At 38.2% G+C, this 27,979-nt stretch overlaps 3 protein-coding genes across 4 annotated transcripts in view; 1 reads left to right on the top strand and 2 right to left on the bottom strand.

The window, feature by feature from the left end:
• The window catches only part of LOC139982131 (uncharacterized), a 221,487-nt gene that overhangs the window by 15,420 nt on the left and 178,088 nt on the right, over positions 1 to 27,979 (top strand). The window contains exon 12 of one of the 2 annotated variants that reach the window (XM_071994726.1): positions 147 to 7,768. The exons of the other annotated variant lie outside the window; for it this stretch is intronic. Within the exon in view, the coding sequence (XP_071850827.1) occupies positions 147 to 2,384 (2,238 nt within the window). The 3' untranslated portion in view covers positions 2,385 to 7,768. Of the gene's footprint in view, positions 1 to 146; positions 7,769 to 27,979 lie in introns of those variants that run through there. 2 annotated transcript variants of the gene reach the window in all.
• LOC139982136 (uncharacterized) overlaps positions 1 to 27,979 on the bottom strand; it is a 175,332-nt gene that overhangs the window by 49,514 nt on the left and 97,839 nt on the right. The gene's annotated exons all lie outside the window — the stretch shown is intronic.
• LOC139983260 (uncharacterized) lies at positions 16,780 to 27,895 on the bottom strand. The gene is made up of 10 exons (XM_071996687.1): positions 27,526 to 27,895; positions 25,201 to 25,312; positions 24,747 to 24,891; positions 23,930 to 24,119; positions 23,436 to 23,543; positions 22,371 to 22,478; positions 21,310 to 21,417; positions 20,250 to 20,357; positions 17,419 to 19,897; positions 16,780 to 17,078 (listed from the first exon to the last, which is right to left on the bottom strand). Exons 2-10 carry the CDS (start codon positions 25,310 to 25,312, stop codon positions 16,918 to 16,920), a joined length of 3,519 nt encoding a protein of 1,172 aa, XP_071852788.1. The 5' UTR covers positions 27,526 to 27,895; the 3' UTR covers positions 16,780 to 16,917.

The following is a 27,979-nucleotide window of genomic DNA, read 5'->3' as shown; positions in this document are numbered from 1 at the left end:
CTTAATTTTCGCAAGGGGGTGGGGGGACCCGCTGGTCCTGCCCTTGGAAAGTTATGCATAGCTTGCCATTTGAGATGCATTATACAGTACATGTAGTTCAAGGAAATTCTGTATTTGTATTAAATTTTCATGTCTTTTTACATTAGATTCCAAAAAGGCTAAGGAAACTTAGACAATTAAGAAGCTACTCTAAAGATGATGCTGTCGAAAGTGATTTTGTACCATTTGATGAAGAAAGCGACACCTCTTCAGAAGAAGATGCTAACACATCAGATGAAGGCTATGCTGCTGATGAGAATCAACCCAGTACTAGTAATAAGGTATGTGTATTATCAACAGAGTACACTGCCCCAGAGGAAAAATCAAAAAGAGCTTGGAACAGACAACACTACTGCATCTACTGTGAGAAAACTGTTCTACAAATAGCACGACATTTCAAAACTCATCATTTTGATGAATCATTGGTGATTAAGGCCTTAAATGAACCTAAAAAGTCAAAGGAACGAAATGCCATTTTTGAAGAATTAAGAAAAAAGGGGGACCATGCCCACAATATAAAAGTCTTCAAAGAAGGAAAAGGTCAACTTTTGGTGTATAAAAGACCACAAATGGGGCTACTGGATGCAGAGGATTTCATTCCTTGTCCAGATTGTCACGGATATTTTGCAAAAAGATCTCTCTGGAGACACCAGAAAAATTGCACCTCAGAATCTAAAAATGAAAGTAAACAAACCTTGGGCCTTCGGAGAGCTGCCAGAGTACTGCTTCCCACAAAGGCAGACTGCAGTTCAAAACTGCAGAACATACTTGCAGGTATGAAGGCTGACAATATTGTATTAACAATACGTGCAGATCCTTGGTTATGCAAATTGGGGGAACACTACATCAATGACAGCCCAAATGCACACTACATTGTATCAGATAGGATGAGATCTGTTGCACGTCTTCTTCTCGAGACCCAAAAGCTAAATTGTGCCATAAAATCAGCTAAAGATTTAGTAAATCCATGCCATTTTGATAATGTAATTTCAGGTGTGAAGGGCTGCTGTGGGTTTGACGATGCATCGCAAATGTTTGCCACACCATCATTGGCTAAAAAGCTAGGTCAAAGCTTAAATGTGCTGGCAGATATAAGTATTGCAGAAGCAATAAAAGCTGCAGATGCTTCACAAGAGAACATGGCCGAGCAATTCTTAAAGCTTAAGAAATTGCAGTGGAACAAGAAAATTGCCACTAAAATCTACAAACAGCAAAGCAAACAAAAGTGGCAAAAGCCCCCTAAAATACCACTAACAGCTGATACTGTGAAATTGTATCAACTATTATCATGTAACATAAAAGAGACAAAAGAAAGTTTGAAAACAGAGGTAACAACATCGCTATGGAGGGAGTTGGCCTCACTAACTCTTACACAACTGATAATGTTTAACAGACGTCGACCTGGGGAAACCCAGAATCTTAAACTGGAAGATTACAAACAACAAACAGGGCAAAAAAAAGACTTTCAAGATGAGATATATGATTCACTTCCAGTAGCACAAAAAATTGCCTCAAAAAGGCTAAGCCTAATAATGACAAGGGGTAAGCGAGACCGCGGTGTTCCAGTAATGCTAACCCCCAACATGAAAGATTCAATAGAAATACTGAACAACACTAGGGAACTTGCTGGTGTTGATCCCCAAAACCCTTACATCTTTGCATGCCCATCAGGGGAGTCTCTACAGCCTCTTCGTGGATATGATTGCCTGCATAAATATGCACAACAGTGTGGGGCTCAAAATCCTGAACGCCTTACAGCCACAAATATGAGGAAGCATCTTGCTACATTGTCACAAATTTTGAATCTTTCAGAATCAGAATTAGAACAACTGGCTAATCACTTGGGGCATAATATCAGTGTTCACAAAGAATACTACCGCCTTCCACAAGATGTGATATTTCTTGCGAAAGTCAGCAAACTGTTACTTACTGCTGAAAAGGGCCATATTCATAAGTATCAAGGAAAAGCTTTGGCAGATTTTGAAATAGATAATAAAGAACTCTTGTCAGATAGAGAAATGTCTGATGAGAATGAAAGTGAGATAGATGAAGTTGAAACTCAAGAAATACCTGATAGCCAGGCTCATACAACTGTCAATACAAAATACAAAAAGAGAGTAATATCCTCAAGAACAAAATGGAGTAAACATGAAGAAACGGCTGTCATGAATGACCCACAGCTTAAGAAAGCCATCAAATCCATGCATCCTCCTGCATACAAAGCATGTCATGATGCAAGAGAAAACAATGCCTGTTTGCAAAATAGGTCAATTACACAAATCAAATCCAAAGTTTGGAACATTATACAGAAAAAATCTAAAGCACAGTTACAAAAGGAGCATTAGGACCTTTACACTTAACCAGTTTCCAGGGTTGTATTCTTCTTTGTCCAAGTGTGATCTCAGACAAGTCATTTTGAGAGAAAAAAGTAAACTGACATTGTATTCCCTATTTGAATCTAAATTGTGATAAAGAATGGTCTGTTCTAGATAACATCTTAATCTCAAATTCAATGCCTGGATTCTGGATTATATACACACCATCTCTTCCATTTAAATAGCCTGTGTTGTACATTTGTTAGTGATATATAACCAAGAGGTATATTTTCAAGTGAGCTACTGTACAGTAGTGTAGTAAATAATAGCTGAGCAAAATGTGCAACAAATAATGAGACATATATATAGCTTCAAGATTACCATGTTGTATTCTATATCACAGTATGGTACAAATGGGATAAATTAGCATGTTGAAAACACTACAAATTCGCAACAATATAATGCTTCTTACTGATTTGCCATTGTAATAGTTGATGATACTGGAAAATGTGAACAAACATTTACTCATTACTGCCAGCGAATTTATTCAGAAAAATCTTCACACTCCAATATTAAGGATATCACACACCCTTGCATATTGCCTAATTATAACATCATGATGCATGGTTGCACCAAGTGAGCTTTCATGCATTAATTGGGAGCTACAGTATTCAATACAGTTTGCACTTATTTGTAAGGAGTCTGATGTCAATACTGGAAATGCTTGGAGGAATCAAACATTTAATGCTGCATGATTGCATAACCAAGGATCTGCATTGTTATACTAGTACAATATTGGCAGCCGGCCTATACAAATACAATTTATATAAAAAAGTATAAAAAAAGGAATGAAAACCTGTCAGAAATACTTCCAGCCATTAATGACATGATAATAAGATTTTATTCTGAAATATAAGATACAACATTATTTTTAATTAGTGTCTGATAATCAAAAATTTAATTCTAGCAATACTGATCGATCCCGAACTGATCTTTTTCGGTTTCATGGGTTGGATCACATTTGGACAGGATGTCCACTTGCAGTTGGAGATATGTATGTGTGGAAAAGAGGGGTGGGAATGCGGAGTAGAGAGATGCCTCACTAACATACCATATGATGATGAAACAACATATTTTTGATCAATTTGCCTTTTTATTGTTTTTTTGGTTCAATTTATATGAACTTATATGCAGTATTGACATTTACTTTCATACATGTACATGTACTCTATTATGCCACATACAGTACACCAGAAAAGTACTGTAAGGAGGAGGTCGACCATGACCTCTGAATCTGTCCTACTGTAGCAGCTAACTTTACCAGTGAAATAGCATTGCAACAAGGAATTTGAACCGTTGACAGTTTTATTAATAATTATACAATCTACATTTTCACTCAAAATTGTACATATATTCATGGATTGAAACACTACAATTAACAATGAAATTCAATATTTGTAAATGTGTTTGTATGCATATACTGTAGATTTGTACATTTTCAATAAAAAGTCCTTTTACCATGCTGTCAATATTAATTCGAACAACCAAGATAGCATTCACATAACAATATTTGTATGTTTAAACTTCAACAGTTAAAGTTAAACAGTTGATTACATTTTTATAGTTAATCACACATTATTATTCTACTTGTTAAATGAATTCAAATTGTGTATTCTGTTCTTTTTATAGATGTTTCTCATTCTTTCTCTGTTTACACATTATTGAAAATACCAAATTTAAGTACTGAAATGAGTGCTGAATATCACAAATGTGAGTGCAATGTTTTTTAAGTCATGTAGATTTTGTAATGTTAGTTTTGTGCAAACTCTTGGAAAAAGTAATTTCTATGTCCCACAATATGATTAGGCAAGCAATATTAAATTGTGAATTACTTCAGTGCATCAATGTTGGATACATATTTTAAAGTCAATGCATGTGTATTTTATGCATTAGTAAATTAGTTAATTTCATGAAAAGGCAATATGCTACTCAATATATTTACTGTATAATTTCATTAACATTTTAATTGACTTTTCTACTGATTCTGGAAAAAATGAAGCCCAGACATCCATGGTAATAATTGAGAATGTACTACAGATGAAGTCTTGCCAAGGGGGTGGATCCAGAAGTTTATTTTGGGGTCCCCCATCCATAGTTTAATTTAGCAGTGCCAGGTTTAACAGGGATGCAATTAAATTAGAATCCTGCATTTAAATACTGAAACATTACTTTAATGTGATAAAATTCAATGCTTAATGATTTATATATGTTAATTGTGTGCCACACTTCGAAAAAGAATAATTCAATATTTTACAATATTATTGGAAATGTGGCAAAGTCAATATAAAATTTGAGTCTTGCATTTCATTATGTACAAAGTTTGAACTCATTCAGTCATGTAAATATCATTTCAGCATTGATGATATACTTTATGATAGTGCAAATTTAAGATTTGTTTGAATGTAGTAGTACTTAATTCATTTTGTTGGGTAGAAATGGCTTATTAACTTGAGGGTATATAGATCCAGTGAGGAGCATTTTTTATCAATTTTTTTATTGCTTCTTAGTGCCAATTTATATGAACTTTATGCAGTATTGCCATTTACTGGCATTTCATACCCCATTACACAGTACACCAGAAAAGTACTGTGAAGATCAGCTCAACCATGCTCTCTGGATCTGCCCTTGCAGCTAACTACCACTGAACTGTAACCATGATTGAACCATTGACTGTTGTATCACACATATTACATTTTATTGAAATTTAATAACTGTAACATCTGCTTTTTTTACTTAATTTGTACATATATATTCATGCATTTAAGCACTAAAATTAACAATTAAATGTTTTGAATTTATGTAGATTCAATGAAATTCTTCAATTTATATTACATTTGTACATATATATTCATGCATTTAAGCAATAAAATTAACAACTAAATGTTTTGAATTTATGTAGATTCAATGAAATTCATCAATTTATATTACATTTTCAATAAAAAATGTCCAGTGACAGTACATCTTGTTGTCAATATTAATTCTAACAATCAAAATTGTACCACTCACTTGAACAATATTTGTATTTTTATACTTTGTTTAACAGTTGAGTTATTTTAGTTAATTAATCCTTTCAGGTTGACATTGTATTATTCTGCTTGTTATTAAAATTTTAAATTGTAAATTAACAATGAAAAAATGTGTTCTTTTCATTTCTGTTCCAGTGTATAAAAATGGTGTTAAGGTCAACTATGAACTAGTGCTGGCCTCAATCAGCTGTTGGCTGAGATGATGGGATATAGCCACCATCCCAAATCTGGGTTGTTCACCTTGCATCTAAGATATTACCTAGTTGGAATTGAAACAAATCCAACTTTTGGCTATCAGCTAGGAAAATGCTAGTGGGATGATTTCATTTGGTATATTTTATTGAGCATTGTTTTATTCAAATCAATTGCAATGGTGTTATTAAGGGATATATTGTCTAGCACATTTGTGGTTGTATTGTCATCATTGCCACTTAGTCTACAATGTTAATAGGATTACTACGATACTTTGTATGAAATTTGTTTGAAATTATAGCATTAAACATTACAACATGATTAGAAGCTGTGCTGTAATTTAGAATCTATACTCGAAAATGGCACTAATTGACTTACTTTCAGCATGGCCAATGTTTTTTCACATCAACCACACCGATATAGAGTTAGGCAAGGGTGGATACAGGGGGGGGGGGCAACTGGGGGCAATTGCCACTCCTTCACGATTTTGGGTTCAGACACTTGGACACTCGGGACCTAGAAATGGACAGTCTGGACTTAGAAATGGACAGTCTGGACCTGAAATTGGACGCTCGGGACCTAATAGTAGACAGTCGGGACCTAATGAATAATGGACAGTCTGGACTTGATAGCTTATTCCTCCTGTCTCAGAAACGGACCCCTAGGTAAAACTTTAAAGTGCCCTCATTACAGGAGTAAACGACTTGAAACAAGTTTAAGATCATCACTTGATAGTACGCATCGAGTTACATCACGACACCAATTTATGTCCCGAAAACTATGTCGAATATGCTAACCCTAAGCTAACCCTAGCTAACCCACATTTAACGTAAACACGTAATGAATGTTATGATAACGTACCCGTTACTCCTCAAATCTCTCCATGTCGAGACGTGTCAATTTCGTAGTGTAGTACAGTAGAAGTATCCAACTTCCTATTGAAACCACCTAGCGCATAGCCACGACTAGGCTATCAGGTGCTACAAAATGCAACTGTGCTTAAAATGTCGGAACATCGAACATTATTCATGAAGCGCATACTGTATGCTCGGAGCGCTTGTACCTTCGCTGGGGTTTTATCCTACCCCTTTTCCAACTTACTAACGCGTTTGTCTTGGTAATTCACCCAAAAAGTAGAGAGAGAGGCTTATTCCATGGGATCGCTCACGTAGTCGACAGCTCGTTGCAGCAAACGTTGAGCTTACACGTGTCAATCCAGGTGACTGCTCGCCCCCCCCCCCCCCTCTCATAACAAATATACAGCGCGGGTATATCTTCTTGGCAGTTTGCCAAGGTACTAAAAAGGGCTTCGTTTTCCTGGCACTTTGCCAAGTTTCGAGAACGTTCTCTTCCTGGCAGTTTGCCAAGGTACTACGAGACTGTACTAGAATCGCTTCAGTTTTGCGCATTTTGACATGCTCTAGAGGGGGTTCCACAAGCGTTTTAAACAACAAAACACAAGTAAGGTTTCAAACCTAGACATATGGCGATGAATTATAATGAGAGAGAAGTATAACTAGCGAGGAGAATATGACCCATGAATGCCCAGGAAATCTATGTCATGTCCTGGTTTCTGCTGGTACTCGTTAAACACACATTTGGGATGTGTAGTGATAAATGGTGTAGCGATTGCAGTGTCTTTCCGCAATTGATTCGAACCTGTCGTTGCAGCTCAAGCTGCTAGTTCCGGGGGGCAACACTCCCCTGATGAAAGAGACTTTTCCCCCTCTTGGAAGCGGGATTAACTTTGAGGCTGGGGATACGTATATCTCCGTTTGCCGTGGGAACCTCGCTCGGGCCGGCTTTCTTTTCGGATTGGGCGTTTGCCCTTACTACCCCGTTCTGGGGGCCCAGCAGTTGTTGATCTCATCGGTTCCCGGCTCCGGGACCGGCTCCTGGGATCCGGAGTGGAACCTCGGTTCCGCACTCCCTGTGAGGGCTCGCCGGACCCGTGGTCTCGTCGGACCCGGGCCCCCGGAGCCCATCTCGGTGTGCGTACCTAGCCGGGTACCACTCCCCTCGACCTGGACATTCTGTCCGTTCCGGTCGGAATTTCAAATGGGCTATTTATTGGCCTTGAGCCTTGCCCTTGCCTTCACCCTTGGTCATAGAATCCGGACGGTGCCGGGACCTTGGGGGCAATCTTTCTCCTCTCTCTCTCTCCTCCGGCCTCTCTCGCCGGACTCGGGCTCCCGGAGCCTATCTTCCTCAAAATAACCCCCCTATCATCCCAGGGAGGGATCGCTGGACCTCCCATCTACCACAACGTTTTAAGTTTTACCTCTTAAAGTGCCCCCAGTCAACAGGAGGGGGTTTCAAGAAGACGTATTTTTTCACAGTTTTCAAAACAAAAACACCTATTTTCCCATAAATAGAATTCATAATGATAAATAACCTTTCCTGATAAGAAAATTACACGGTCTTGGTAGCTAACGCAAGCTGATAGTCTCTGCTACTTACCCTGAAATGGTGTTGTCGCTGAAATCCCATGTGTGGGCGTGAGGAGGGTCCAAGAGAGGTCCAAAAGCGAGATTCCTCCTTATACTCTCATGTTAAATTTTGTATTTTTTCTGTTTTTTCTCTCAAAATAACCCCCCTATCACCCTAGGGGGGATCGCACTCCCAATTATGTTACCATTTTGGACAGCAGACATCCCAGTGGTGGTATGCTGTCAAAATGGACCCAAAAGGGCCTGGCTCCTGTGCGTGGTAAGGCCTGCAAGGTCCAAAGCGGGTTCCCTCCGTATACTCTAACGTTAAATTATTGACTTATTTCGGGGTTTTTCACAAAACAACCCCCCTATCACCCTTGGGAGGAATCGCACCCCCAATTATTGTACCATTTTGGACAGCAGACACCCTAGTGGGGTACCCTGTCAAAATGGGCCCAAAAGGGCCTGGCTCCTGTGCGTGGTAAGGCCTGCAAGGTCCAAAAGCGGGTTTCCTCCACTCTAACGTTAAATTATTGACTTATTTCGGGGGTTTTCACAAAATAGCCCCCCTATCACCCTTGGGAGGAATCGCACCCCCAATAATTGTACCATTTTGGACAGCAGACACCCCAGTGGGGGTACCCTATCAAAATGGGCCCAAAAGGGTCAAGACCCTGTGCGTGGTAAGGCCTGCAAGATCCAAAAGCGGGTTTCATCCGTATACTCTGTAACGTTAAATTATTGTCTAATTTCGGTGTTTTTCACAAAATAACCCCCCTATCACCCTAGGGGGGATCGCACTCCCAATTATGTGACCATTTAGGACAGCAGACACCCTAGTGGTGGTATCCTGTAAAATTGGGCCAAAAATGGTCAGGCCCTGTGCGTGGTTAGGCCTGCAAGGTCCATAAGTGGGTTTCCTCCCAATACTCTAATGTTAAATTTTGTATTTTTTCGTTTTTTTTTCTCAAAATAACCCCCCCTATCACCCTAGGGGGAATCGCACTCCCAATTATGTTACCATTTTGGACAGCAGACACCCTAGTGGTGGTACCCTGTCAAAATGGGCCCAAAAGGGCCTGGCTCCTGTGCGTGGTAAGGCCTGCAAGGTCCAAAGCGGGTTCCCTCCGTATACTCTAACGTTAAATTATTGACTTATTTCGTGGGTTTTCACAAAACAACCCCCCTATCACCCTTGGGAGGAATCGCACCCCCAATTATTGTACCATTTTGGACAGCAGACACCCTAGTGGGGGTACCCTGTCAAAATGGGCCCAAAAGGGCCTGGCTCCTGTGCGTGGTAAGGCCTGCAAGGTCCAAAAGCGGGTTTTCTCCACTCTAACGTTAAATTATTGACTTATTTCGGGGGTTTTCACAAAATAGCCCCCCTATCACCCTTGGGAGGAATCGCACCCCCAATAATTGTACCATTTTGGACAGCAGACACCCCAGTGGGGGTACCCTGTCAAAATGGGCCAAAAAGGGTCAAGACCCTGTGCGTGGTAAGGCCTGCAAGGTCCAAAAGCGGGTTTCATCCGTATACTCTAACGTTAAATTATTGTCTAATTTCGGTGTTTTTCACAAAATAACCCCCCTATCACCCTAGGGGGATCGCACTCCAAATTATGTTACCATTTTGGACAGCAGACACCCTAGTGGTGGTACCCTGTCAAAATGGGCCCAAAAAGACCAGGCTCATGTGCGTGGTAAGGCCTGCAAAGTCCAAAAGCGGGTTTCCTCCGTATACTCTTATGTTAAATTATTGACTACTTTCGGTGTTTTTCACAAAATATCCCCCCTATCACCCTAGGGGGGATCGCACTCCAAATTATGTTACCATTTTGGACAGCAGACACCCTAGTGGTGGTATCCTGTAAAATTGGGCCAAAAATGGTCAGGCCCTGTGCGTGGTAAGGCCTGTAAGGTCCATAAGTGGGTTTCCTCCCAATACTCTAATGTTAAATTTTGTATTTTTTCGTTTTTTTTTCTCAAAATAACCCCCCTATCACCCTAGGGGGGATCGCACTCCCAATTATGTTACCATTTTGGACAGCAGACACCCTAGTGGTGGTACCCTGTCAAAATGGGCCCAAAAGGGCCTGGCTCCTGTGCGTGGTAAGGCCTGCAAGGTCCAAAGCGGGTTCCCTCCGTATACTCTAACGTTAAATTATTGACTTATTTCGTGGGTTTTCACAAAACAACCCCCCTATCACCCTTGGGAGGAATCGCACCCCCAATTATTGTACCATTTTGGACAGCAGACACCCTAGTGGGGGTACCCTGTCAAAATGGGCCCAAAAGGGCCTGGCTCCTGTGCGTGGTAAGGCCTGCAAGATCCAAAGCGGGTTTCCTCCACTCTAACGTTAAATTATTGACTTATTTCGGGGGTTTTCACAAAATAGCCCCCCTATCACCCTTGGGAGGAATCGCACCCCCAATAATTGTACCATTTTGGACAGCAGACACCCCAGTGGGGGTACCCTGTCAAAATGGGCCAAAAAGGGTCAAGACCCTGTGCGTGGTAAGGCCTGCAAGGTCCAAAAGCGGGTTTCATCCGTATACTCTAACGTTAAATTATTGTCTAATTTCGGTGTTTTTCACAAAATAACCCCCCTATCACCCTAGGGGGATCGCACTCCAAATTATGTTACCATTTTGGACAGCAGACACCCTAGTGGTGGTACCCTGTCAAAATGGGCCCAAAAAGACCAGGCTCATGTGCGTGGTAAGGCCTGCAAAGTCCAAAAGCGGGTTTCCTCCGTATACTCTTATGTTAAATTATTGACTACTTTCGGTGTTTTTCACAAAATAACCCCCCTATCACCCTAGGGGGGATCGCACTCCAAATTATGTTACCATTTTGGACAGCAGACACCCTAGTGGTGGTATCCTGTAAAATTGGGCCAAAAATGGTCAGGCCCTGTGCGTGGTAAGGCCTGTAAGGTCCATAAGTGGGTTTCCTCCCAATACTCTAATGTTAAATTTTGTATTTTTTCGTTTTTTTTCTCAAAATAACCCCCCTATCACCCTAGGGGGGATCGCACTCCCAATTATGTTACCATTTTGAACAGCAGACACCCTAGTGGTGGTACCCTGTCAAAATGGGCCCAAAAGGGCCTGGCTCCTGTGCGTGGTAAGGCCTGCAAGGTCCAAAGCGGGTTCCCTCCGTATACTCTAACGTTAAATTATTGACTTATTTCGTGGGTTTTCACAAAACAACCGCCCTATCACCCTTGGGAGGAATCGCATCCCCAATTATTGTACCATTTTGGACAGCAGACACCCTAGTGGGGGTACCCTGTCAAAATGGGCCCAAAAGGGCCTGGCTCCTGTGCGTGGTAAGGCCTGCAAGGTCCAAAAGCGGGTTTCCTCCACTCTACGTTAAATTATTGACTTATTTCGGGGGATTTCACAAAATAGCCCCCCCCCCCTATCACCCTTGGGAGGAATCGCACCCCCAATAATTGTACCATTTTGGACAGCAGACACCCTAGTGGGGGTACCTTGTCAAAATGGGCCAAAAAGGGTCAAGACCCTGTGCGTGGTAAGGCCTGCAAGGTCCAAAAGCGGGTTTCCTCCGTATACTCTAACGTTAAATTATTGTCTAATTTCGGTGTTTTTCACAAAATAACCCCCCTAACACCCTAGGGGGATCGCACTCCAAATTATGTTACCATTTTGGACAGCAGACACCCTAGTGGTGGTATCCTGTAAAATTGGGCCAAAAAGGGCCTGGCCCCTGTGCGTGGTAAGGCCTGTAAGGTCCATAAGTGGGTTTGCTCCCGATACTCTAATTAATGTTAAATTTTGTATTTTTTCGTTTTTTTCTCAAAATAACCGCCCTATCACCCTTGGGAGGAATCGCACCCCCAATTATTGTACCATTTTGGACAGCAGACACCCTAGTGGGGGTACCCTGTCAAAATGGGCCCAAAAGGGCCTGGCTCCTGTGCGTGGTAAGGCCTGCAAGGTCCAAAAGCGGGTTTCCTCCGTATACTCTTATGTTAAATTATTGTCTAATTTCGGTGTTTTCACAAAATAACCGCCCTATCACCCTAGGGGGATCGCACTCCAAATTATGTTACCATTTTGGACAGCAGACACCCTAGTGGTGGTATCCTGTAAAATTGGGCCAAAAAGGGTCAGGCCCCTGTGCGTGGTAAGGCCTGCAAGGTCCAAAAGCGGGTTTCCTCCGTATACTCTAACGTTAAATTATTGTCTAATTTCGGTGTTTTTCACAAAATAACCCCCCTATCACCCTAAGGGGATCGCACTCCCAATTATGTTACCATTTTGGACAGCAGACACCCTAGTGATGGTATCCTGTAAAATTGGGCCAAAAAGGGTCACGCCCCTGTGCGTGGTAAGGCCTGCAAGGTCCAAAAGTGGGTGTCCTCCCTATACTCTAATGTTAAAAATATTGTATTTTTTCAATTGTTTCTCAAAATAACCCCCCTATCACCTTTGGGAGGGATTGCATCCCCAATTATGTTACCATTTTGGACAGCAGACACCCTAGTGGTGGTACCCTGTCAAAATGGGCCTAAAAGGGCCTGGCCCCTTGTGCGTGGTAAGGCCTGCAAGGTCCAAAAGCGGGTTTCCTCCCTAGCCTTTTATGTAAAATTTTGTATTTTTTTCGGTTTTTTCTCGAATTAACCCCCCCTTTCACCCAGGGAGGGATCGCACCCCCTATTATTGTACCATGTTGGTCAGCAGACACCCTGGTTTTGGTACCACAATGAAAATATTACAATAATCACAATAATAATGATAATAATGATAATAATAATGAATATGCCAAATTGACCAAAGAAGGTTTTGAGCAAACTACTCTCTTCCACTTGAAAATGCCACATTAACCAATGCACTAATATAAGAGAGGGAACACGGGAAAAGTTTCGCGCGCTCCGCGCACGTATAGCACAGTATTTAGAGTACGATGGAAATGAACTTGACAAATGTGATACGGGGAGTCAGCCTAGTCAGGTATGTTTTAATTCCTCGCTTGCCCGATGGTAATACTCCAGATTCTTTGCACCAAGGTGTGTCATACAGCTCCCCACCCACCAAGACTGACACGCCCTCCCAAATTGGTCAAATGGTAGGCAGTATCCACTCTCTCTGGCTGATCATTTGGGAAATATCGCGCAATTCAGTCCAATATAACGTATGCGTTCCCGCGGGCAAATATGGTATATCCAAAAAAATTCTGTACGCATAGGTACACCATGGGTATGTATACCCACCTCATGACCCAAAGATGAAAAACTGAATAAATATATAAATGACATGAGCCGTCAGGGAAGTTTGTTGTTATTTTGGGCTCAGACGTGCATTCAGAATCCCCTCAATTTTTGTTTTCAGCTCAACTCAACATATATCACTTCCGCCATATGCACAACGTGCATGAAAATTCTCTGGCTATGCGCCCCATGTGTCAATAGTGTCTATTAGAAACTATTCCCAATAAGTTATTAGAAGGGGGGGGGGGAACGATGGTTGAGTTGCGGTGATAAATAGGTCGAGGTTACGGGCTTGGACGTGAAATGCATCTCAAGGGGATAGGATGCCGATTGCCGTAACTAATATGGTAAAATATATATAAAATTTAATAATGTTAACCCACAAAGACTGCATATTTCAGGGAAAATTAAGAGTGGCAAAAGTTTATCTAAATGCCACCATTTTACATGTAGGCACTACTGGGATTCAAAAAAAATTCAAAAGGGGAGGGTGTCACACCATCCCCTTATACTCCTCCCTCAGGCCACAATTCAGTGGCGCCCACCTGGTCGACTGCCCCCTAGATCCGCCCTTGGAGTTAGGGGTTTGGAATTGTAATTTTTTACCCTGTTTTAGCAGCCTCTATGATATGGAAATATAATATAAGGTTAGGGTATAAATTATGGTTAGGATTGATATGCAAGAACAAATTAAAATAACTTCTGGGTACAGAATCTAGTACCAAAAACAGTTCAGAGTACTGAAAGTCCTACATACACGGGGAATCACACACACTGACAATTGTGGAGCATCCAAATTGAGCTCAGGTATTTGACAAAAACACAGTTGTGGGGCATGGTAAAATTAGAGGGCGTTTTGAAAAAGTTTGGTTATTCCATAACTCACACTAAAAAACATTATGTAAATTCACTTCTAGGTCAAACTATCAATTGCTTTAAATTAACTCCTTAATGATATTTGATAATTTTAATGTGGAATAGGCAAAAACAGTTGTGGGGCGCCCCACAACTGCAGGTTACACAAAAATCGGATCAACAATTGAATGTGTGTGTCAGTTCTGCTGCCCCACAATGGTGTGGCATGTAAGAACACACACACACACATACCTGCCTTGCATACTATTGGAGGACATTGACAAGGGACCATCTTTCGAGGACACTATGTTAGGGGTGAACTAGCCTTAAAGCAAAGAAACACGTTTCAGTTTATGTCATTGACCAGTCATCTATAACTTCTTGGAAACCATCTGTCGTTTGTTCTTTGAAGTGACATCTTCTATACATGTGAGAACCACACACATTATATCTGGTTGTTCTATGCATCTAAGGACGTTCTGCGTATATCCAGAACTGTTAGTCATTAGAGGACAATGTATGTATGAATATGATTGCTATTCTTTTGAGGACAGCTTATGCATGATGTAATGTTTAAGTTGGTTTATTAGTAAACATTAAATTGCTCATTGTGACCACTATGGTCTAACCTCAAGAGTCTTAGCTCCGCATATTTTACCCCCAGTTGGTATCTAGAGTGTATGTACATCTGAGGAGGATGGGATAAGGGTTGCAGAGATGGACACAAGCAGAAGTCAATGTATTCTTTGGACACCAAATTTCCCAATCTTTGGTTGTAGAAAAAACCTTTATAGATGTGCTTTAGGCCGATCAACTTTTTTCAAGCAAGGGCTCAAGTGAGGTTATTGCGAAAACTGCAAGACTTTTCAAAATACGTTTAGTTTCCACTAGTTCTATAAATGTATTTTTTTAGGGTTGGTTAGGAGGCTGATGGAAGGGAAAGGTGACATATTATGTCATACATAACATTATGATCATTAATAAACAATATATAAACTGACAGAAAAGTAACATATTTCTGTTATGGCACCTTTATTGAAAAACCTTTGCAACCAAAACAAAATTAACAACTGCAAACTGATGAAGAATAAAATGCCAGTTACTTATCTGTAAAAAGCTAAATATTAATTAACAGTAACTTACTGTAGCCACATTTCCAAGCTAATAACCATAGCCATTCTTGAGGTACTCTGTTTTCTAATTTGTCAAAAAGATTAAAAAAAAAAGAATCTATACCCAATTTTACATATTATGTTTTGAAAATCAGGTATAATTATCGTTGATTTCACTTCGTTTTTTATAACTAATTAACAACCACTATTATTGTTATATAAGCAGAAAGGCTACACCAGTAACCAGCGAAGTGAGATATTATTTAATTGGTGGAAATAAGAAACAGGCATTTACCATGCAGCCTTCAATTTCTAATAACTAAATGATCCTTTTAATGAGAATTAAAAAGAAAGATTAAGAGAAATACTTGCAAGCAAGCTGAACAAACTTCAATTGAATGTCAGAAGGGATAAACAATCATACTCATATTGTTCGCTTTTTGGCGAAAAAATAACGGTCGTAACGGAATGATTATTTTTAAGACGAACTGAAAGTGACTAATAAATTGTCTTTTGCATGTTTCGATAATAGATTTTAAACTGAAAAGTCAAACTGTAAGATTACCAATGTCTAGTCCACTCTTTTGATGCTTATTCGCAATGGCTTATTATTTCCCTAACAAGAATTACAAGAATTTCATCTTTCAACGTATTGTGAAAACAAAGCAACAAATGCGGCCTTGTCCTAACACGAACATTGGACTACAGTACAGTGCACTGCTACTATTGTTAACACAATACTGTTAACAACACATACAAAATGCATTTTGCAACTAAAATATTATATGAAAATTTAACGTTGAATTTTTGGTCGTAACAATAGGTTATACTGCATTTAATTTGACGGAAGCATATTTTTGGTATGGTTGTGAAAAACGCCAACTAAAAACGTGAACCTTTATCATCTTATATTAGAAAATGAAGAAATTCTAAGAAACACCTTCAACTTATACTTCATGAGCTTAAAACAAAGAAGAACAGTTACAACAAGAACATCTGGAACAACAAATTCTGAACCTTCCACCCCTCCCTTAAGCCCTGATAAACTTCCAAAATCCTTAATTACTCTGCCAGAATTATATGATAGAAACACATAAACACAAGACTTTTAGTTACATACATAACTGAAACATGTCTTTTAACACTTTAACTTACAAATTTGACAGATATTATCGCTTCCTTTTATTAGCTTGAATGGCACTATAAACTTTATACTTGATGTTTTTCCAAGTTTTATCATCTAGAAGTGGTGCCAGAGATTTCTTACATTTGTCGCATTCATCTTTTCGAGGCACACGGCCTAACCTAATGTGCTTGTCAAAATAATCTTGGACAGCATCTGATTCTTTGTTACCCCAATGTGACTTTTTGTTTACTACAACTCTTTGCTCTGATTGACCTGGTTTTCTAACTGAAAGGTTACTGTGACTTCTTGCCTGGAGACTGCTCTTCTTACTACTTTCATTACACGATTTTGCAAGGATTGGTGCTGGAATGAAGAAAAGGAAATAAGCCAATGAAGTGCATAGAACAAAATGCAAGAAACTACCATTAAAAAATAAGAACAAGAATATCAAACATGGTTCCCCATTTAGAAAGAGATATAACTATAAATTAACATATGACAAGTTTTTCTGAAGTATCTAGTAATACAAAGTCTTGGTTGCAACAAGATGTGTCTCAAATGTGCAACTCTGTCTAATAATATATGCCAGTTTACTTGATGTACCTCCTGTATTGAATTCATCAGGTAAATCATCTTCCTCATCTTCGTCAACCAGCTCTTCTTCACTAGTACATGGATCTGACCGAAGAAAGTAAATAAACAAAGGAAAACATTGACTATAAGAATATAAAATAAGCGTAACAAAATTAAGTGCTTACGAGTAGGAATATTCACAGAAGAAATTTGAGAAATAATCAAGACTAGCTAGGTGACCTGAAAGACAACTAAGTTTTAAATACAACTTGTTTGTTACTCGTAAATAGCTCATTTTGATGCCATCGGGTTTCGAGTTAAAAAATGTTTGCAATTGAAAATCTGTTTAACCATCCATGTTACTCATATTGTAAATTGATCACATAAGACAATAACTTCAATTTATCATAAAACTTTATAATACAAAACAATTAAAAACACTTACCATCCAAAGAGACCTCAATTTCAGAAAGTTTCTTATCTCTGAAGTTGTTTGAATTTCCCTTCTCCATCGCCAACAAAAGCCTTGCTACCTTTGTCATCTGCAGTGTGTCGTCAGGGAGGCGATAATACTCGCGATGAACTCTAATATCGTGACCTAAAAAGTTGGCAAGAATGTCCAGTTCATGGCGTTTGAGACAAAAGAGTTGAGAAACTGTTGCAATATGTTTTCGAAGCTTTGTTGATGTTAGTTCAGAAGGGCATTTGGCTCCACTCTCTAAAGCCATTTTGCTAAGGCAATCAGATCCCCGTAGTGGAGTTTTTGAACCCAATGTTGGCCTGGCAAACATATAGCGATTGGTTGAAGACACTCCAACAGATGAACGAGTCTCTACAAGGGTATCGGCAGCCTCTTTCATTTCAGATGTTAGCAGAATGGGGACTTTTCTGCCTCTTTTCCCTTTAGTCTCGACTCTAGAAAGCTGTTGACACAGTTTTTTCTCCCATTCAGTAAGATCCTCAAGGATATCCTCATTAGTGTGAGTATTGCATCTTTGGTAATCTTCCAGAGGCATGCGCTGTACTTCTCCACTCCTCCTCCTATTAAATAGGATAATTTTAGCCATTGTTGCTGTAGCTAGTGAGTACCATGCAAGTTTATCCGGATCTGTTGACAATCTCTTGGTGCTTTCCGTAATTTTCACATTGAGGTGTTTGTGAAGGTTGACTACATCTTCAGACAAAGGTAATATTGTGGGCTTATTCCACTTCCTTTGATACAATGTAGATAATGCATGTGAAGAAACACTGTCTGCCCACTCTAAGTTGCAAAGTTCTTCAAATCTCTCTGCATAATCTTTCAGTTCTCCATCTTCCAATTTGATGCCTGCCACCTTTTGTATTGCTGCACATTTTTTTAGGGAATGGCCTAACTTCAGTGCAAGGGATGGTATCTGGTACTGTTGAGTGGATGAGTTGTAAACTGCACACTTGCGAACAGCCTCAACTACTTTGTCAAAGCATGATGGTCGTATGCATTCTGCAAGGGTCTTTAAACTTGGATCAACTTCCTGAATATTCTTCAGTAGGCGACCCACCTCCCGCATTTTCTGACTGACATACTGTCCATTGTGTGAATCTGTTCCAAGCTTTGCAAACAATCGTTGTCCCAATGTCAAAATCATTTCATCATTTCGACAAATAATGCTTATGTTATCCCGACGCATAATTCCAATGACTTTTACCTTGAACTGTTCATCAACCTTGGTAGCCAGTGGGAGCAACAATGAACATCTAGACCTTAATCCGTTATTTCTTCCACTGTGGCTTTGTTTCGCTGGACACTTTTTTGTGTGTTTCCACATATCTCCATCATAAAAGTAACCAAAACAGTTTTCACATGGAAGGTATCTTTCAAAAGGAACACTGAAGGGTGGCCTCTTGTAGGGAATAAGAATGCCTGTCCCTGAGTTTAGTACTTCGATGTTGTGTGAATGATTACCTTTATTGGTCAAAATTTGTAGCAATTCCTTCCTTTCCTTTGAATTCTTGCTGAAGCTGAATGCTTCTTGTACCTCTGGTTCATGTGCATGCATAGACTGGAAATGTCTTCCCAGTTTTGCCTTTTGTTCCATACAAAAAACACAGAACTGGTGTTTATCCCATTTTCTAGCATATCCATTACTGCTTGTCATGACAGTCACCCGAGGTATCTTCTTGAATCTAGTTTCACTGGTAGTTGAAGAAACTGCACAACTCGATTCAGGTGTCTTGCTTGACACTTTGCATTCAGCATTCTGCAGTCTCAATTTAGATGATGAGCTAGAAGTAGAGTGGACAATGTTTCCACCTGCTTCTGAATCACTTGCCGATGACCTCATGTCAACATTCCGTTTCAGACTTGTTCCTGGTCCTTTCCTTTTTTGAGTATCCATTTCACTGTTGCTCTCAGGTGACATCAGCTCATCACTGCTGCTTTCTGTTGGGAGGTAATCACTACAATGTTCATTATTTTCATCACTGCTGTCCGATGAATCTGTATAACTGACAGATTCTTCTTTTTCCAACATAAATCTGACTTTTTTCTGGTTACATTTTCTGTTTTTACCATGTCTTTGCTGTTGCTTTTGATTGTGATCAGTAGTTGATACTATGGTGTGCTCGACATCAGATTTTGACGGATGCTCCTTGATGCAAACTGCACCATGACTTCTCATTTTAGGGGAAGGAAGGGGAATCATATATTCTGAACTATTTGTAGAATCTTCTGAATCGCAAACATATGACATTTGGTCATCATTCCATTCCTGCTCTTTATCTTGAGTGTTGTCCGATGCTTCACTAGTCTGAGATGAAGCTTCATTGTCACTACCATTTTCTCCTTTATCATCTCCTCCACAGCTGACATCTTTGTGTGTGTCTTTACACCATGGGAACAAATCGATGTCTTCAAATGGATTATAGCTATCATCACTTTCATTATCCTAAATAGGGAAGAAGTAACAGATGTTGTACAGACCTTTGCAATAAATCAAGACAACAACCTAAATCAGATTTTGGATGTTTGAGTTGATGGAACTATGAATGTTCCTCCTTTAAAAAGTGCATGTTTGAACAAAATTTTACAGAATTAAAAAGTTTTGTATTTAAATAAATATGTTTAAGTACCAAAAGTATGTGTCAGTCTGCACAGTGGATGATACACTTTGTAAGAGTTACGCAACTAAAATGAATTATGCCAGTGAAAACATTTATTTGCAAGGAATGCTGCCTGGTCAATAAAGAAGATATTTATCTTCTAATATTTTATCTATAATAACAGGGCCTATTTCTTACCTTGGCAATCTGTGTGGTGCATTCTGATTCCCCAGGTGCTCTCTCTGGCTCATTATCAGTGTTGCATTCTCTCAAAACTTCAGGTGGCTTGTTTTGATTTGTTTGTTTCTAAGAAGATTAAAAATCACATTTCAATGGCAATACTTAAGTATTTGAAATGATATAAGCATCTCAGAACTGAATCTCAAATTACATATATTTCATGGTTAGTAAAGTCAGTAGTTGTTATCAACTATACTAGTGAAAACATTCCACACAATATCATCATAAAAAGAATCCCTTTAGAAAAGGGTCTAAACGACATGAATGTACCCTTCAATGCAAACAGTTAGGTCCCTTCACAGAACCAAGAGTTTTGATTATATCTTCAAAGAGAAAACAAGCCTACATCAAACAATACATGAATGAAGCCTGGTCAATACACAATGATACTTGACTATTCTTTAGAGGACCAAGTACACATAGTACTGGGTAATATTGTATATCAGCTGAAATCATACATTAAAACACAAACTTATATCAATCTTTGCAGTTGACAATAAATATCTCTGCATATTGTGCCTTACTAATGTAACAAACTAGTATATATCATTATACACATTGAACCTTAATAACCATACAAGCATTAACAATGCAATTGTGTCAGGGCTAACATAACTGAGATGTACTATACCAGTGAGAACATTAACTAGCAACATTTCTATTAATTGCAAATATCATTAAGGATACATAGTCTGGACATCTACTTCAATGTAAATCACTGAACATCTATCAAAGGGATGAAAAATCAAACCATTGGGCTATTTTTTTATTTCAAACTCTGGCATGTCAAGTCTTCACATGTGTGCTATAAAGTTGGCTATTCCTTAGAGGACATCATTGTACAAACTACTGCAGCAATGCTACAGGTGATAATGACATCTAACCTATAATGCTAATGGTTTGTATATACTTACTGGTTCAATGATATTTCACCAGTATTAAATCATCTGGTTTGCTAAACAAAAACTTGATGATATTTATCTAAGATTGATGTATAATAACAGGGGCTATTTCTTACCTTGGCAATCTGTGTGGTGCATTCTGATTCCCCAGGTGCTATCTCTGGCTCATTATCAGTGTTGCATTCTCTCAAAACTTCAGGTGGCTTGTTTTGATTTGTTTGTTTCTAAGAAGATTAAAAATCACATTTCAACTTGACAATACTTAAGTATTTGAAAAGATATAAGCTTCTCAGAACTGAATTTCAAATTACAAATATTTCATGGTTAATAAAGTCAGTAGTCGTTATCAACTATACTAGTGAGAACATTCCACACAATATCATCATAAAAGCCTCTCTTTAGAAATGGGTTTAAACTACATGAATGTACTTTTCAATGCAACAGTTAGGTCCTTTTCACAGAACCAAGAGTTTTGATTATATCTTCAAAGAAAAAACAAGCCAACATCAAACAATACATGAATGAAGCCTGGTCAATACGCAATGATACTTGACTATTCTTTAGAGGACCAAGTACACATAGTACTGGGTAATATTGTATATCACCTGAAATCATACATTAAAACACAAACTTATATCAATCTTTGCAGTTGACAATAAATATCTCTGCATATTGTGCCTTACTAATGTAACAAACTAGTATATATCATTATACACATTGAACCTTAATAACCATACAAGCATTAACAATGCAACTGTGTCAGGGCTAACATAACTGAGATGTACTATACCAGTGAGAACATTAACTAGCAACATTTCTATTAATTGCAAATATCAATCAAGATACATAGTCAGGACATCTACTTCAATGTAAATCACTGAACATCTATCAAAGGGATGAAAAATCAAACCATTGGGCCTATTTTTTATTTCAAACTCTGGCATGTCAAGTCTTCACATGTGTGCTATAAAGTTGGCTATTCCTTAGAGGACATCATTGTACAAACCACTGCAACAGTGGTACAGGTGCTAATGACATCTAACCTATAATGCCAATGGTTTGGATATACTTACTGGTTCAATGATATTTCACCAGTATTAAATCATCTGGTTTGCTAAACAAAAACTTGATGATAATTATCTAAGATTGATGTATAATAATAGGGCCTATTTCTTACCTTGGCAATCTGTGTGGAGCATTCTGATTCCCCAGGTGCTCTCTCTGGCTCATTATCAGTGTTGCATTCTCTCAAAACTTTAGGTGGCTTGTTTTGATTTGTTTGTTTCTAAGAAGATTAAAAATCACATTTCAATGACAATACTTAGGTATTTGAAAAGATATAAGCTTCTCAGAACTGAATCTCAAATTACAAATATTTCATGGTTAATAAAGTCAGTAGTCGTTATCAACTATACTAGTGAGAACATTCCACACAATATCATCATAAAAGCCTCTCTTTAGAAATGGGTTTAAACTACATGAAAGTACTTTTCAATGCAAACAGTTAGGTCCTTTTCACAGAACCAAGAGTTTTGATTATATCTTCAAAGAAAAAACAAGCCAACATCAAACAATACATGAATGAAGCCTGGTCAATACACAATGATACTTGACTATTCTTTAGAGGACCAAGTACACATAGTACTGGGTAATATTGTATATCACCTGAAATCATACATTAAAACACAAACTTATATCAATCTTTTCAGTTGACAATAAATATCTCTGCAATATTGTGCCTTACTAATGTAACAAACTAGTATATATCATTATACACATTGAACCTTAATAACCATACAAGCATTAACAATGCAATTGTGTCAGGGCTAACACAACTGAGATGTACTATACCAGTGAGAACATTTACTAGCAACATTTCTATTAATTGCAAATATCAATCAGGATACATCATCAGGACATCTACTTCAATGTAAATCACTGATCATCCAACAAAGGGATAAAAAATCAAACCATTGGGCCTATTTTTTATTTCAAACTCTGACGTGTCAAGTCTTCACATGTGTGCTATAGAGTTGGCTATTCCTTAGAGGACATCATTGTACAAACTACTGCAACAGTGGTTCAGGTGATAATGACATCTAACCTATAATGCTAATGGTTTGTATATACTTACTGGTTCAATGATATTTCACCAGTATTAAATCATCTGGTTTGTTAAACATAAACTTGATGATATTTATCTAAGATTGATGTATATATAATAACATGGCCTATTTCTTACCTTGGCAATCTGTGTGGTGCATTCTGATTCCCCAGGTGCTCTCTCTGGCTCATTATCAGTGTTGCATTCTCTCAAAACTTCAGGTGGCTTGTTTTGATTTGTTTTTTTCTAAGAAGATTAAAAATCCTTTTTCAATGATAACACTTTTGGCATTTGAAGTGATATGCTTTCAGAACTAAATCTCAAATTACAAATATTTCATTGTTACATAGTAAAGTCAGCAGTCATTATCAACTATACTAGTGAGAACATTCGACACAATATCATCATAAAAGCTTCATTTCAGACAACTCACTTTTAACTACATGAATGTACTTTTCAATGCAAACAGTATTGTAAATGAGCTGAAATCCTTCATTAAAACACTGATTTAAGTTTAGTTTGATATTGCTATTCAGACTGGATGGCGACAGTTGTCGTAACATGTATTTAGGTAAAGCTTTGTTAACAGTTCAATACGATACAAACAAGGAGCAGTTATATCATTGTCCTACCTTCTTCCTCCATCTTGCATCAGGTTGTCCATAATCATATCTGATTTCATTTCCTTTCTTAATCTCTGAATTTGCAAATATGGCCAATTTTGGTTGCTTGTTTATGATAATCTTCTTCACAACAGCATTGGGTTTCTTCCAATCATCATTACAATACTTTCCCTTTCCTGTGCTATGTGTAGCATCAATGCTAGCAATGGAAAAAAGAAGAAAACTTAAATTCTACTTCACCATTCTGCAAACTATGCCCCTCCCCCACCCCTCCCAGAAAAAGAAAACATGTTGATGTTAATTTAGTGTTTTATAGGGTCTAACAACTCAAAATATGTTATTTCAATCACACTTTTGGACACAACACACAGAGACTTCCTAGGATGACACACTCTAATAGCCTATCCTTGACATACATGCAATACCTTATGCTCAAAGGGCTCTTGCTTTTCTTAATTTATTCTGTGTATTGGTAATGAACTCCTCAATGTTCTAAGTAGTCCAACCCTTTTGTGTTCCTAAGATTTTAATAGGGTCATATCAAAACAAAACTTGGCACAGAACATTAAACAACATCAATTGATAAACAATCAGTATACAACACCTCAACATTAATTTGTGCCTAAAGTCAACCTTGATTTAGCAAACTGTGATATTAAGTACTACTTAAGTTGTGAAGTGAAGCCTCAATCAATCTCATGAAAAGAATGTCACTCATAACAAAGTCATAATTAACAACATCCTTCCAATTGTTTGAAGAAAAACATGGATCTAATAAACACTTGTAGCTCAACAGTGAAGAAAATGTAGAGTAACTGTTACCTACCACATACTGTCTTGACCACTCTGGAAGAAGAATATGAAAGTAGTGTCCTCCTCTTCCCCCACCTGGTAGGCATGTCTTAACACACCAGAATATTCTAGGAGGAATTCTCCTTTTTCAAAGTCTGCCGTAGCAAATAATCCATACCCTTTAATAACAACAAATGAAGGAAAATGATCACCAACAACTCAATATTAACCCTTTTTGAAAATATAGCAATGATGCTCCTTATATGACATAGTTGCTGACAGTTAAATCAGTGCAAGTTTACACTTCCTTGATCCATTTTATGTGTTGGATGGACTAACCACACGTAAACGCATTTTGATAATTGAAGCATGCTGTCCAATGTTAAGTCCCACATCACTGCAACAAACTGTGCAGATATTCTAAATGGCAATAAGTTGCATACACTTATCTCAACTAGGTTACAGAAATATGATACCAATTGACTCACCAACTTCTTCTGAAACATATTTCACTTCAAACCCAGAAGGGTCTTTTTTTTTCTTGATGAAATCTGCGTAAGCTGTAGGTTGCTGTTGGTTTTTATTACTTCTTGTCTGCATCTATCAATAAATTTGATAATGTTTTTGTATGGGAGACACTTTCCTGTTCCCTTCCCAAACAAACAATATATATATAGTTCCCAGACATTATGAGATCATAATCTTAAACCTTTTTCATTCCATTAATCTACTAGTTATCTTAATGCATGACACCACCCACACCCAAGCTAACAGTCATGATGTGAATGCTTAAGTAACTATTTGATTGATCAATTCAGTTTTCTAAATCAACTGATCATTAATTACTTAAGAATAATTTGAAAAAAATCTCTATAGGCCACAAAACATGTACTATAAAATCATACAAACTAGTATTCGTTGTCATGTATTCTACTTAGCAAAAACCATAAAACACATATATTAACAAGCATTACACTTGGCACAACATGCCTATTAATATTACAGTATATATTGTTCCTCTATAGGCAACAAACATTAAAGGAGTTTAGCCTATCACATGTAAATATTGTAGCCTAACATATGCAGCACACACCCATGGAACAGCCTGTATCAGAAACTGTTCAGTAAGAAATGCAGCCCAACATATGCAGTACACATTCAAGAAAGAGCCCATGCCTATACACCTTTTAAAGTGGTAGATAATGTAGCCTAACATACATCCAGCACATATACACAAGTAGTCTATATCACATTATCAGGAACTGTTCAGCCTACAGTATGCTAGGAACTTTTATATAAGTATTGTAGCCTTACATATGCACTACACTTTAACGAAATAGCATATAACTGTTCAGTGAGTATTGCAGCCTAACATATATGCAGCATGCATTCAAGAAGTAGCCAATACCAATTAGACTATTAAGATTTATGAGATTGATGTGCATGTTATCAAATACCCCTGATACGTGTTTCCTGTGTCGGACTGTGAATATGACCTTCATTTGACAGATTGATGGTTAAATTTGAAGAATGCACTGAAAATGTTCAGTCTATAGTGATCAGGAAAAATTGGTCTTTTACATGTCAGTCATGAAGAGGTACTGTTGTGGTACTACGTGGTACTGTCCAACTTCAATTTCAACTATACCTTTATTTCCCTCTTTCAATGATTTCCTTCTGCACTTTCCCTTCTCAATAATGAAGCTATGTTATTAGTACTACATAATACTTGAAGATGGCAGATTGGATCTCCTATTTTGTTACAGTATCTCACACATTTAATTTCAAACTCTATTTAAGCTTTGATTGTAGAGGTAAAGAACTAACCAGCAATTGATACTTGTAATACTCCTGTCCGAATACAAACATTGTGAGACAAATTCATCAAACCCCTCCTTTAATTTACTGAGTCCCTTGTAAATTCAGCTAACACTGATGGATCATTTCACTTATTGAGGATAATGATACATGGAGTTCAAGAATTCTTTCTTCACACAGCCAATATCCATTAGGCCTTTCTGTCAATACATCATTTACCAAGTCATTCACCAATATCAGTTGCACAAATGGGCAAAGCAAACGTTGGGAAAGCAAAAACACCAATGAATTAAAATCTTCTCTCTCATATAAGTAGAAATACCAGAAAGAAATCTTTTTATGATCGACTACAGTGATCCTGTCAAGTCCTGCTACAGGTGACTCAGACAAAAGACTGAATTTAATTTTACAGGAGTTGCAATAATCCCAAAGTAATGACAATATATATGGTTCTGAAAATGTAATAATGCCATAAAATGGCCTGCCTTCATTTACTTCCATGCTATAAGTATAACCTCATTTGCTAACATATCCTACCATTCCTGCATTAGTCTCCTAGACAAGCCTAGGCTATAGTTGAACCTTTGCTAAACCTGGTTTGTACAAAGGCCTTAAGTTTTAACATTAGGCCAACGTTTGACCTAGCACCTAATTTAGTTGTTCCTCTGGACACAATGTAATCTTGGATTATTAAATACTGAACAAATAACTTGTGATTCGCGAAGTATAGAAAGTCCGCTAAAGCTACTTATTGCTACCACTAAGCTACTGGTTATCCTAGCCTAACCCACTATTACTATACTATTGGTATATACACCATTACAAGTACTATACGCCTATAAGAACAGTCAACACATAACATATGAGTTCATTGAGCACCTCGACAACGAAGCATGTCTTTTGAATGTACCAACTTTGAACTAAAATTCCATTGAAATTATCTTTTCTCGTTGATTTCTTATTACTTAAAAGTAAAAAGTAACTTCATAACTTACGATTTCTCACATGGAGGCCCGTCGTCGTACATGAATTCGCGGGAACTTATGCCATTGTGGAAAAAACTCTTGTAAATGGTGGCGCTAGATACTAAACATTGAAGTGTGTGTACTTTTCATGTTTGGGCTCAAGTGTGTGTAAATCCAATGATCAGGTTAAACCATCCTTTCAAGGACATCGTTCAAATTTCGACAGACGGCTTTTAAGACTTCGAAGAGGCATTAGCACATAAAATATATCGAGGACGTGTGTTTAAGTACTCGGACGTACATGAGGTCCCCGAAGGAAAGGTGTGGTATCATGAGCATGTCCTCGAAGATTCGATAAAGTCAACACATACACACATACACACGCAGTCATGACCGCATAGATTCCTACGGCTACCGCCAAGGAATCAAAAACGATTATACAATATATCGCAAACCTGTCCAAAATTCATTTTGTTAGCTATTA

This window comes from Apostichopus japonicus, chromosome 16, assembly GCF_037975245.1.
Source record: "Apostichopus japonicus isolate 1M-3 chromosome 16, ASM3797524v1, whole genome shotgun sequence".
Taxonomy (NCBI): Eukaryota; Metazoa; Echinodermata; class Holothuroidea; order Aspidochirotida; family Stichopodidae; genus Apostichopus; species Apostichopus japonicus.
The sequence above is the reverse complement of the archived record's forward strand: the minus strand, read 5'-3'. Positions and strand labels throughout refer to the sequence as shown.